The sequence below is a fragment of the Schistocerca americana genome, chromosome X, assembly GCF_021461395.2.
Source record: "Schistocerca americana isolate TAMUIC-IGC-003095 chromosome X, iqSchAmer2.1, whole genome shotgun sequence".
Lineage (NCBI taxonomy): Eukaryota > Metazoa > Arthropoda > Insecta > Orthoptera > Acrididae > Schistocerca > Schistocerca americana.
Window position 1 is genome coordinate 1,010,878,931 of NC_060130.1, and position 13,626 is coordinate 1,010,892,556.

The 13,626-nt window shown below is 39.9% G+C and overlaps 1 protein-coding gene across 2 annotated transcripts in view; it reads left to right on the plus strand.

Annotated features, from left to right (window-relative positions):
• LOC124555682 (biotin--protein ligase) overlaps positions 1–13,626 on the plus strand; it is a 373,530-nt gene that overhangs the window by 323,136 nt on the left and 36,768 nt on the right. For both annotated transcript variants that reach the window (XM_047129684.1, XM_047129685.1), the window contains 2 exons: positions 2,309–2,469; positions 12,772–12,886. In XM_047129684.1, coding sequence (XP_046985640.1) covers positions 2,309–2,469; positions 12,772–12,886 — 276 coding nt within the window. The remainder of the gene's footprint in view (positions 1–2,308; positions 2,470–12,771; positions 12,887–13,626) is intronic.

The following is a 13,626-nucleotide window of genomic DNA, read 5'->3' on the forward strand; positions in this document are numbered from 1 at the left end:
TCATTCCCTCCTCCCTTCTCTCTGATCTTCTCCTCCTCCCCCTTCCATTACATCTCCCCCTCACCCTCACTCTGTCCAACTCCTCCTCAACCCTCATTCTGCCCAACTTCTCCTCACCCCTCTCTCTGTCCATGTCCTCCTCCTCACTCTCTCTGTACATCTCCTCCCGTCCCCTCTCTGTGCTCATCCACACATATTCAAGGTGTGATAAAAAAGACACTGAGTAATTTTATTAGCAGATTACTGTCCTTGGCTAACAATTCATGTATCCCAATGTTGAATCCAAGCACGGAAGCATTTCTGGAAGGCTTCTCTTCTAAGGGTGTTCAGCTGCTCTGCCATGGCCTTCTCAGTGTCAGAAATGTTGTCAAAACATTTTTCTTTAACCATGGTTTTAATTTTTGAGAAGAGCCAGAAGTAAAGTTGTGCTATCTATTATGAATAAGGTGGGTATGGACAGAAGGGACACTTTTTCCAGCCAAAACCTCATGAATCAAAAGTGAGCTATGGCACTGTGCATTGTCTTGATGAATCAGGAAGCCATTGGCCCATTTTTCTGGATTCTTTCGTCATACATAACTAACAAACATTGCAGTAAGGCCTTGTGAAGTTTAGCATTTACAGTTGTTCCTCTTGGAATGAACTCAGATCGCACTATGCTCTCAGTATCAATAAAAACAATGAACGTGACTTCAATATTTGATTTTCAGTGACATTCCTTTTTAGGACATGGAGATTCACTGATTTTCCATTGGGAACTCTGCATGTTCATTTCAGAGTCACACCCATAGACCCAAGTTTCATCTCCAGTTACATTCTTTTTTTAATTTTATTTATTTATTTTGTAACATGAACTCCAGATCTGAATAAAGCGATCCTTCAACTCCGTGCAAACTGACACATAATTTTCCTTCTGTTCATCACTCAAGATTCTGGGAACAAATTTTGCACTCACTCATCTCATTTGTAAATTATCAGTTAAAATGCTTTGTACAGACCCATACAAGATGCTAAGTTCTTCTGTAAGCTCTCGAATAGTTATTCGTGTGTTTGAACGAACAGTTGTTGTCACTCCTTGCATGTTTTGTTTCGTTTCTGAGGTTAATGGACACCCCGAATGTTGCTTATTTTCTATCAACTTATTTTCACTTTTAAATCACTTATACCACTTGTAAAATGTCATCAGAGTTACAGAATTATCACCATACACCAATTTCAACATTCAGTGAGTTTCCTTGGCACTTTTTTGCAACTGGAAACAAAACTTAATGTTTGCATGTTGTTCAAAATCCATGATGCCCAATGGACATGATAGATGCAACTCATCCTAGCATCTCTTTACACTGACTGACTAGTCACAATGTATTCCAACTTGATGCTGCCTGCCTCAACAGATCAGGCTATCAGACAAATTTTATGAAATGTTTGTAGCATGAGCAGCTGCTGCTCAAAAATTTCATTCACCATATTTTTTAGTCACACATCGTACTTCCTGGAAGGCATTCCAGTACTACCTGCACAACATACCAATCATGCAAGGCAGCCTAGTTGTAATGCAATACCAACCTTTTTCACTCTCACCACCACCCCTATGGGATCAAAATAGTACTTACCCCAACAGTACTTCTTTCCAGACAATAAATAGTATTTGCACCAAATTGAGCCATTGGTTTAGGAGGAGATGTGGAAGAAACGTACATCCATTTACATATATGTATGTAGATAGGTTTAGGACCATACATTGTGAGAATAGAAGAGACATGGTAGCTGCCAATCAAGTAACTTACATATTGTTCTGTTGTGGCTTGTGCTAAACATTGTCCCCACTGTCATCACCAGCAGTTGGTTTAGGGAACTGATGGAGGTCTTATAGCTGAATTATGAATGAGGGTGAGCTTTAAAATGTTATTTTATTTTGTAGATGGTGTTTGAATGGGATGTTGGTGAACAACAATCCTCTCTGTGCCCTTGGATCTTGCCCCATTCCCAAATCTCAAGAAGTTTGTGATAAGAACTATTATAATTAAGCGAGGTGGTTACTGTTACAGGCATACCCGTATCAACCTATCCAGAATGCCACTACATGGTTGGATTTGAGTACTGTTGTAAGAGTCTTATTATTGTTGAGAGTAAGGAGGGGGGCATACTTGATTTCCAGGTTGATAATTTGCTGAGAATATGTCATTTGCATTCTTGAATTAACTGGAGTTTATGGTAAGGCTTGCAGATTGTCAGAGTTGTATTAGTCTGTTTTAAAATTGACTGCTTTTTCTAACATAGTTTCAGTAATATTTGATTGGATTTTCAGGTCGAAGTGGAAATACTTGGATAAGTCCTGAAGGATGTGCAGTTTTTTCAGTTCATCTTCACATTTCAAGAAGTTCATATTTAGGACAACATTTGTTGCTCGTGCAGCATCTAGCTGGACTTGCCATTGTCTCATCAATTTGCTCTCTGCCAGGATATGAGGTATGTGCTGCTTGCACTGTCTACTATAAGTAATGTGATATAAAAAATAAAAATCTGCTAGTAGTTATATAGATACTAAGGAAGCAATGTGAAGTCATCTTATGGCAGTAATATGATCAGTCAACTGATGATAAATTCATGTATACTATTTTAGTCTACATCTACATTTATACTCTGCAAGCCACCCAACAGTGTGTGGCGGAGGGCACTTTACGTGCCACTTTCATTACGACTGCCGGAAAGCCTTTCGTGCATGCTCGAATCTCTCTAATTATACATTTGTGATCTCCTCGGGAGGTATAAGTAGGGGGAAGCAATATATTTGATACCTCTTCCAGAAACTCACCCTCTCGAAACCTGGACAGCAAGCTACACCGTGATGCAGAGCGCCTCTCTTGCAGAGTCTGCCACTTGAGTTTGCTAAACATCTCCATAACACTATCACGCTTACCAAATAACCCTGTGACGAAATGCGCCGCTCTTCTTTGGATCTTCTCTATCTCCTCTGTCAACCCGACATGGTACAGTTCCCACACTGATGAGCAATACTCAAGTATAGATCGAACGAGTGTTTTGTAAGCCACCTCCTTTGTTGATGGAATACATTTTCTAAGGACTCTCCCAATGAATCTCAACCTGGCACCCGCCTTACCAACATTTAATTTTATATCATCAATCTACTTCAAATCGTTCCGTAAGCATACTCCCAGATGTTTTGCAGAAGTAACTGCTACCAGTGTTTGTTCCGCTATCATATAATCATCCAATAAAGGATCATTCTTTCTATGTATTCACAATACATTACATCTGTCTATGTTAAAGGTCAGTTGCCACTCCCTGCACCAAGTGCCTATCCGCTGCAGATTTTCCTGCATTTCGCTGCAATTTTCTAATGCTGCAACTTCTCTGTCTACTACGGCATCATCTGCAAAAAGCTGCATGAAACTTCTGACACTATCTTCTAGGTCATTTATATATATTGTGAAAAACAATGGTCCCATAACACTCCCCTGTGGCACGCCATAGGTTACTTTAACGTCTGTAGACGTCTCTCCATTGAGAACAACAAGCTGTGTTCTGTTTGCTAAAAACTCTTCAATCCAGTCACACAGCTGGTCTGATATTCCGTAGGCTCTAACTTTGTTTATCAGGCGACAGTGTGGAACTTTATCGAACGCCTTCCGGAAGTCAAGGAAAATAGCATCTACCTGGGAGCCTGTATCTAATATTTTCTGGGTCTCATGAACAAATAAAGCGAGTTGGGTCTCACACGATCGCTGTTTCCAGAATCCATGTTGATTCCTACAGAGTAGATTCTGGGTTACCAGAAATGACATGACACGCGAGCAAAAAAGATATTCTAAAATTCTACAACAGATCGATGTCGGTGATATAGGCCTATAGTTTTGCGAATCTGCTCGACGACCTTTCTTGAAAACTGGAACTACTCGTGCTCTTTTCCAATCATTTGGAACCTTCCGTTCCTCTAGAGACTTGAGGTACACGGCTGCTAGAAGGGGGGCAAGTTCTTTCGCATACTCTGTGTAGAATCGAATTGGTATCCGGTCAGGTCCAGTGGACTTTCCTCTGTTGAGTGATCTCAGTTGCTTTTCTATTCCTTGGACACTTATTTTGATGTCAGCCATTTTTTCGTTCGTGGGAGGATTTAGAAAAGGACTTGCAGTGTGGTCTTCCTCTGTGAAACAGCTTTGGAAAAAGGTGTTTAGTATTTCAGCTTTACATGTGTCATCCTCTGTTTCAATGCCATTATCATCCCAGAGTGTTTGGATATACTGTTTTGATCCACTTACTGATTTAATGTAAGACCAGAACTTCCTAGGATTTTCTGTCAAGTTGGTACATAGAATGTTACTGTCGAATTCACTGAACACTTCACACATAGCCCTCCTTATGCTAACTTTGACATCGTTTAGCTTCTGTTTGTCTGAGAGGTTTTGGCTGCGTTTAAATTTGCAGTGAAGCTCTCTTTGCTTTCGCAGTAGTTTCCTAACTTTGTTGTTGAACCACGGTGGGTTTATTCCCATCCCTCACAGTTTTACTTGGCACGTACCTGTCTAAAACGCATTTTACGATTGCTTTGAACTTTTTCCATAAACACTCAACATTCTCAGTGTCGGAACAAAAATTTTACGTTTTGAAATGTTAGGTAGTCTGAAATCTGCCTCCTATTACTCTTGCTAAGCAAATAAACCTTCCTCCCTTTTTTTATATTTCTATTTACTACCATATTGAGGGATGCTGCAACGGCCTTGTTGTTGTGGTCTTCAGTCCTGAGACTGGTTTGATGCAGCTCTCCATGATACTCTATCCTGTGCAAGCTGCTTCATCTCCCAGTACCTACTGCTACCTACATCCTTCTGAATCTGCTTGGTGTATTCATCTCTTGGTCTCCCTCTACGATTTTTACCCTCCACACTGCCCTCCAATACTAAATGGGTGATCCCTTGATGCCTCAGAACATGTCCTACCAACCGATCCCTTCTTCTAGTCAAGTTGTGCCACAAACTTCTCTTCTCCCCAATCCTATTCAGTACCTCCTCATTAGTTATGTGATCTACCCATCTAACCTTCAGCATTCTTCTGTAGCACCACATTTCGAAAGTTTCTATTTTCTTCTTGTCCAAACTATTTATCGTCCATGTTTCACATCCATACATGGCTACACTACATACAAATACTTTCAGAAACGACTTCCTGACACTTAAATCAATACTCCATGTTAACAAATTTCTCTTGTTCAGAAACGCTTTCCTTGCCATTGCCAGTCTACATTTTATATCCCCTCTACTTCGACCATCATCACTTATTTTGCTCCCCAAATAGCAAAATTCCTTTACTACTTTAAGTGTCTCGTTTCCTAATCTAATACCCTCAACATCACCCGACTTAATTCGACTACATTCCATTATCCTCGTTTTGCTTTTGTTGACGTTCATCTTATATCCTCCCTTCAAGACACTATCCATTCCGTTCAACTGCTCTTTCAAATCCTTTGCTGTCTCTGACAGAATTGCAATGTCATCGGCGAACCTCAAAGTTTTTATTTCTTCTCCATGGATTTTAATACTTACTCTGAATTTTTCTTTTGTTTCCTTCACTGCTTGCTCAATATACAGATTGAATAACATCGGGGAGAGGCTACAACCCTGTCTCACTGCCTTCCCAACCATTGCTTCCCTTTCATGCCCCTCAACTCTTACAACTGCCGTTTGGTTTCTATACAAATTGTAAATAGCCTTTCGCTCCCCATATTTTAGCCCTGCCACCTTCAGAATTTGAAAGAGAGTATTCCAGTCAACATTGTCAAAAGCTTTCTCTAAGTCTACAAATGCTAGAAGCATAGGTTTGCCTTTCCTTACTCTAGCTTCTAAGATAAGCCATAGAGTCAGTATTGCCTCACATGTTCCAATATTTCTACGGAATCCAAACTGATCTTCCCCAATGTCGGCTTCTACTAGTTTTTCGATTCGTCTGTAAAGAATTCACGTTAGTATTTTGCAGCCGTGACTTATTAAAATGATAGTTCGGTAATTTTCACATCTGTCAACACCTTCTTTCTTTGGGAATGGAATTATCATATTCTTTTTGAAGTCTGAGGGCATTTCGCCTGCCCCATACATCTTGCTCACCAGGTGGTAGAGTTTCGTCAGGACTGGCTCTCCCAAGACTGTCAGTAGTTCTAATGGAATGTTGTCTACTCCCGGGACCTTGTTTCGACTTAGGTCTTTCAGTGCCCTGTCAGACTATTCACACAGTATCATATCTCCCATTTCGTCTTCATCTACATCCTCTTCCATTTCCATAATACTGTCTTCAAGTACATCGCCCTTGTATAGACCCTCTATATACTCCTTCCACCTCTCTGTTTCCCTTCTTTGCTTAGAACTGGGTTTCCATCTGAGCTGTTGATATTCATACAAGTGGTTCTCTTTTCTCCAAAGATCTCTTTAATTTTCCTGTAGGCAGTATCTATCTTACCCCTAATGAGATAAGCCTCTACACCCTTACATTTGTCCTCCAGCCATCCCTGCTTAGCCATTTTGCACTTCCTGTCAATATCATTTTTGAGGAGTTTGTATTCATTTTTGCCTGCTTCATTTACTGCATTTTTATATTTTCTCGTTTCATCAATTAAATTCAATATGTCTTCTGTTACCCAAGGGTTTCTACTGGCCCTCGTCTTTTTACCTATTTGATCCTCTGCTGGCTTCACTATTTCATCCCTCAAAGCTACCCATTCATCTTCTACTGTATTTCTTTCCCCCATTCCTGTCAATTGTTCCCTGATGCTCTCCCTGAAACTCTGTACAACCTCTGGTTCTTTCAGTTTATCCAGGTCCCATCTCCTTAAATTCCCACCTTTTTGCAGTTTCTTCAGTTTTAATCTACAGTTCATAACCAATAGATTGTGGTCAGAGTCCACATCTGCTCCTGGAAATGTCTTACAATTTAAAACCTGGTTCCTAAATCTCTGTCTTACCACTATATAATCTATCAGATACCTTTTAGTATCTGCAGGGTTCTTCCATGTATACAACCTTCTTTCATGATTCTCGAACCAAGTGTTAGCTATGATTAAGTTATGCTCTGCGCAAAATTCTACCAGGCGGCTTCCTCTTTCATTTCTTACCCCCAATCCATATTCACCTACTATGTTTCCTTCTCTCTTTTTTCCTACTACCGAATTCCAGTCACCCATGACTATTAAATTTTCATCTCCCTTCACTATCTGAATAATTTCTTTTATTTCATCATACGTTTCTTCAATTTCTTCATCATCTGCAGAGGTAGTTGGCATATAAACTTGTACGGCATTATGATCACTGATTCCCTGTTCTGCGCTTACAGAGTCGAAAAGTTCGGGTCTGTTTGTTATCAGTTGGTCCAAGATGTTATCTCCACGAATCGGTTCTCTGTTTGATTGCTTGAGGTAATTTTCGGATATTGCACTCAGTATAATGGCACTCGATGCTTTGTCCCTACCACCCGTCCTAAACAACTGAGTGTCCCAGTCTATATCTGGTAAATTGAAATCTGCACCTAAGACTTTAACATGCTGAGGAAATTTATGTGAAATGTATTCCAAATTTTTTCTCAGTTGTTCTGCCACTAATGCTGCTGAGTCAGGAGGTCGGTAAAAGGAGCCAATTATTAACCTAGCTCAGTTGTTGAGTATAACCTCCACCCATAATAATTCACAGGAACTATCCACTTCTATTTCACTACAGAAAAGCTACTACTAACAGCGACAAACACGCCACCACCAGTTGCATGCAATCTATCCTTTCTAAACACCGTCTGTGCCTTTGTAAAAATTTTGGCAAAATTTATCTCTGGCTTTAGCCAGCTTACCGTACCTCTAACGATTTCAGCTTCGGTGCTTTCTAGCAGCGCTTGAAGGTCCGTTACTTTACCAGTGCAGCTTCGACAGTTTACAATTACAACTCCGATTGCTGTTGGTCCCCGCGTGTTCTGACTTTGCCCCGCACCCTTTGAGGCTGTTGCCCTTTCTGTACATGCCTGAGGCCATCTAACCTACAAAACCGCCCAGTCCACGCCACACAACCCCTGTTACCCGTGTAGCCGCCTGCTGTGTGTAGTGGACTCCTGACCTATCCAGTGAGACCCGAAACCCCACCACCCTATGGCGCAAGTAAGGAATTTGCAGCCCACATGGTCGCAGAATCGTCTCAGCCTCTGATTCAGACAATCCACTCAGCTCTGTACCAAAGGTCCACAGTCAGCCCTGTCGGTGATGCTGCAGATGGTGAACTCAGCTTTCATCCCGCTAGCGAGACTGGCAGTCTTCACCAAATCAGATAGCTGCCGGAAGACAGAGAGGATTTGCTCCGATCCATAACGACACACATCATTAGTGCTTACATGAGTGACCACCTGCAGATGGGTGCACCCTGTACCCTTCATGGCATTCGGAAGGACCTTTTCCACATCTGGAATGACTCCCCCTGGTATGCACATGGCAGCCATATCCCTTAGGGGCCCCATTACGTGCCTGATGTTGGAGCTCCCAACTACCAGTAAGCCCACCCTCTGTGACTGCCCGGATCTTGCTGACTGAGGGGCAACCTCTGGAACAGGACAAGCAGTCATGTCCGGCCGAAGATCAGTATCAGGCCAGAGACAGAGCCTGAAACCAGTTCGTCAGACAAGCTGGAGAGGCCTTCTGTTCAGCCCTCCGGAATGTCTTTCGCCCCCTGCCACACCTCGAGACGACCTCCCACTCTACCACGGGTAACGGGTCAGCCTCAATGTGGGCAGTATCCCGGGCAGCCACAGCAGTAGTCCGATTGGGGGATGTGTGGGACTAGCTGGCCGTCCCCAACAAACCCCCGTCCGGACCCCCACAGTGATGCCCATTGGCAACAGTCTCAAGCTGTGTGACTGAAGCCAACACTGCCTGAAGCTGGGAGCAAAGGGATGCCAACTCAGCCCGCATCCAAACACAGCAGTCGCAGTCCCTATCCATGCTAAATACTGTTGTGCAAAGAACGTCTGATCCAATCTACAGAGAGCACAATCAATTCGACACAAAATTTAAACGGTTATTAAAATACAAGACTGCCTAGTAAATGCAGTAATGCTGCTACTTGCACACTGCTGACACACTGCTCGGCGGCAGAAGGCTAACTGTACTGCCAGTAACGTACAAAGACTATTTGAAAGAAATAAACAAATGACAGACGACTACGCGACTTTACATGTCACAGATATTAAAATGCAAATCTGCCTCTGCTAATTACGAAACTACACAATGATTTGACGGATTTAACTAAACAAGTGCGCTAAGAACACTCAAACAAATTTTCAACTTGACTACTACACTTATATGAACACTAAATAAGCCACTTGCTGCTACTTGCGCACTGCTGACACACTGCTCGGCGGCTGAAGGCATGACTGATGATTGTGATGCTATAATTCTGCAGGTAGTTTCTGATGTTAAAAGTTATGATAGATACAGCAGCTTTCATGTCTGTTTGCCCATATGATGTTTGTAACTACTGTAGGGGTTATATTTGCAATGTTAATGGAGTTTAGTAAGTATAATGTGTAACAGAAGCAATTAGTCAAGTCACTAACTGACAATAAGATCTGCCAAGAAAATAAAGACCTTTACACAGTTGTTTGTTCACATGATGATAGCCAAACAAAAGTTAATACAAATATGCTTAATTTTGAGGAGAATTATTTGTGGAAAATGCTATCTTCGTCGTCATCGAATTCCATCTCGTATATGTGTGGAAATTTTAAGAGTAGCCTTTATGAGCTGTTCAGCACTCTTGTTATTGACTATCCTGTTGAAATGAGAGAGATGGATTTATATCACATTTATAGACATGCCATAAGTTGTGCAGATCTTGTCAGTTACCACATAAAATGGAGCTCTGCGACAATTCCTGCTAAATGCCTCAACATTTATCATGAGCTGTCACCCCTCTATAAATGACATCAACATCTCCAAACATTACTAGAGAGCTGTTGACATCATTTACTGACTCTTTTATGTATGCTGTAAATGGCAGGGGTCATAGTACACTTCCCTGAGGCATCTCAAATGTTACAATAGATTTCAACAATATATACATAACTGCAGATTTAGTTCTACAAAGCAAGAAGTCATTGATCCTGTCACATTGTGGGGGTTCGGTTTTTTTTCTGCCTTCCTCCTGACATAAAAACTCCTGACATTAGTGAGCTCTTCAGAAGTACAGCATGCCCTGAAGTGACATATAGCGTTCCCCACCTGAGAAAAGCAGTAAACAAATTAGTTGCACTACATGTTCAACAGGATGCACAGATATATTTCACAGTCTCTTACCCTCTGAGTGAGTTAAGTATACCAGGCCTGGCTGTAACTGTTAAATAAAGAAAAGTCCTTGAATTAAAGCATCTGTTCTGTATTTTCACTTAGTATACACACATTTTTCACCGAGTCCATTGTAACACAGTTTGTTCATCAATTAATAAACGGTTAAAAAGACGCATGGTGTTCAGTAGTTTTTGATGCTCGCTTCAGTACTATGCAGGCATAACTTTTGAACTCTGAAAGTTCACAGTTATGATTGTGCAGCACGTCACGTGGAATTTATACCCTCCGAAAGAAAATCTCAGTCTTCACTGAGAAGTTTGAAATTTCCATAGCTGTAATCTACGAATGATGATAAACTTTTACCAGTGAATCAAATTCTTACGCAAACAACTATTACTCAATCTTAATGAATATGCCTAGAGCTCCCAGTACCAAAGAGGCATAAAGATCTCTTCTCTGATTGGCCAAATAACACAGTAGCCATTCAGGTTTGTATTTCGATTCACATATCCTAGTACTCTCACTCTTTGGACCATTCCCCATTCTTAAATCACTTTACATGAAGTTACAAAATAACACAGCCCCAAAAAACAAATAAAATCAAATTAACACCATATCTAATCCCCTGGAGGAGTGAAGTAAGTTTTAAATTTCTAAAACACCAAAAACTGGCTGCTTTATAATTATTATTTTCTACTGTGCATGTAACTCGTGCTAAGGCTACACAGTCAGAGTCCCACACTTGCTCACACTTAGTTATTCTCAATGTCAATGAGCCATACTTCACGTATATGCCACAGTCATTCCCTTATTCACTCAGACAGTAAAATATGAAGATAACATTATCCAGCAGAAATAATAATAGCAGTCTGAAATTGATTTTTCAAGTAAATTATGGTCTCTTTGTTAAAATGTTGTTTATTTTGTTATTTAAGGATAACATGTTTACTTAACATTCTTCACTGTTCTCTAAGCAAAATATATTAACATATCAGCAAATTATTTGTCAAAGAAAGCTATGAATTGTGAGTGTTTAGGTAAATGTTTGTATATCAAAAATTACTTAACATAAGAAGCTGAAGTTCATACTGTTGTTAACTATCATCTTTAGACAGGTTTATACAAAATTTCACAATGGCTGGGTTATTAGAACTATCTTTAATCATTCATTGTAATGTATCAAATATTGAATCGTTGTTCAGTGTATGCACATGGCTTCAAAAGCCAGCTCACTCAAGAATCTACGTATGTTATTCTCAGCATACGAAAGTGTGTGGTAAGAAAGCTTCTGTGAGATTCCCTATGATTGATGTGTATCGCTACACCTCAACAAACCAGATCAAATATTCCTCTGGTGCATATGTCATTGATTAACTAATGGTCTCTAATTGTCTCAAGCACTTCCAAAATTAAAACAATCAAGTATCTACAACTCATATCTGTAGCTTTCTGGGCCGTCTGCAGGCAGACAAAGTATAATTTCACATGTCCTTTGTTTCAGAAAACCATGCTGATTCTGTTGGAGGTGCTTATTAAATAAACTTTAAAAACATAAAAGTTGCAGTTGATCAGAAAAATAATTTTTTTTTTTTCTTTTTTGTTGACTTCTACAGTGAGCTTAGGTTACAGGGCGGTGCATTTGAATATACTGCAACAATTTGACTTCATGTTTGTGTTGTTATGTAAATTTTGAGTGGATGTTCCAGATCACAGGGTATGTTTACTTGGCCATCAATGTAATATAACAGGAGTGGGATTCAGCATTATTATTTCAGTTTTTCTAAATTGCCATATGTCTGTCATGAGCACTGCAACCGTAACCAAAGTTTTTAGGTCAAAAGTAGATCACTCACATTGGTCCATTTGCTACAATGTGTGGTGGAATAATATGCCTCAAAACACATGTTGCAATCCTTAGCATTGTATTACACTGCCATATACACCATAAATCATCGAGTGTTCTGGTTTACACTGTGAGCAAGTCTTCGACACCTGCAGTGTTTCATCAGATACAAATGTCTTATTGGTCTCTTGTCTGTTAATAGTTGAACTCTCATTCATCCATTTGTGGTAGACACTAGGGGAAGATGACAGCATCTGAACATTGAATGAGCTTGTTTCTGTGATACTATATCCAGCAGTTGTACCATTGCTGTTCACCGTTGGTTGAAATAATTTAAATCAGCAACTTTCCCCCTTCTGTGCACCCAGAGTCAATGTTTTTTGTTACATTCCTGTTAAATGTGACATATATTATGCATCATATTACACACCCTCCTTGTAGCCTAGTTGTGCTGATTCACATGGTAGAAAAGTGTTAATAATGTTATGGCTGACCAGTTTAAAGTATAAGTGGAATGTAGTTGTGTTTGTTCACCCTTTATGTACTTGTCTCAGAAAAAAAAATTGTGCTGTTGTCCTTCTAACTTCATGTTGTTTATTCTGCTTAGAACCTCAATTTGAGACTGAAGTGGCCAAATGATATATATGTGGGCAGTACTGTGAAAATTGGTGGTGTCCTGGTGACTAGTAGCTACCATCAGAATTTTATAATTTGCAATGTTGGTGAGTCTTGTTTGATTTATTACCTATTGCTTTTACCATAGAAGTTTTCCTGATTACATATTTATCACAGAGAAAATAGTTATGTATTTCCTTTGGCTTGTGTGTGTAGAGTTATGATAATAATGGTGAAGGAGGGATATCTAATGGAAATTGTTGTTCTGTGAATATCCATTATTTCCCTAAAGCATCCTAGCTGAATAGTCTCGAACTGTTCCTTGTCTGGCTCATCCGTGCATGTTCCTCATTTGTTTGTAGAACTACATTCAGATTCCAATTTTTGTATTCCAGATAAAGTATTCATCTGCTTTATTAGCACAGTGTTTACTAAGTGATCATTGTACATAGTTTAGAAGTAGATTATGAAGCTTTATATAGTATTAAACACTGCATACTGAGGCATTTTGGAGAAATCTTCAATGTGGTGTATCAGTTAACCTGCATATTTTTGTACTAAAAACATATAAATATGAAAACAACAAAGTGCAGCACTAAAGCTCTATAAGCACATAAATCAACATGGCACTTACTTCATTTCCTTTATCAGCCAAGCACAGCAAAGGATGTGTGACACCACAGAACCTGTATCTGGTGATAAAAGATATCACTGAGAATGTTTATTTCAATATTTATTTGATAATATTCTTTCTATTTTTAATAAAATTTTTGGTGACAGCCTGATTTCTTGTGTAGCCCAAAGTCTAGGTTAGATTGAAAGATGATAATTTGATTGTGAGTTGGCA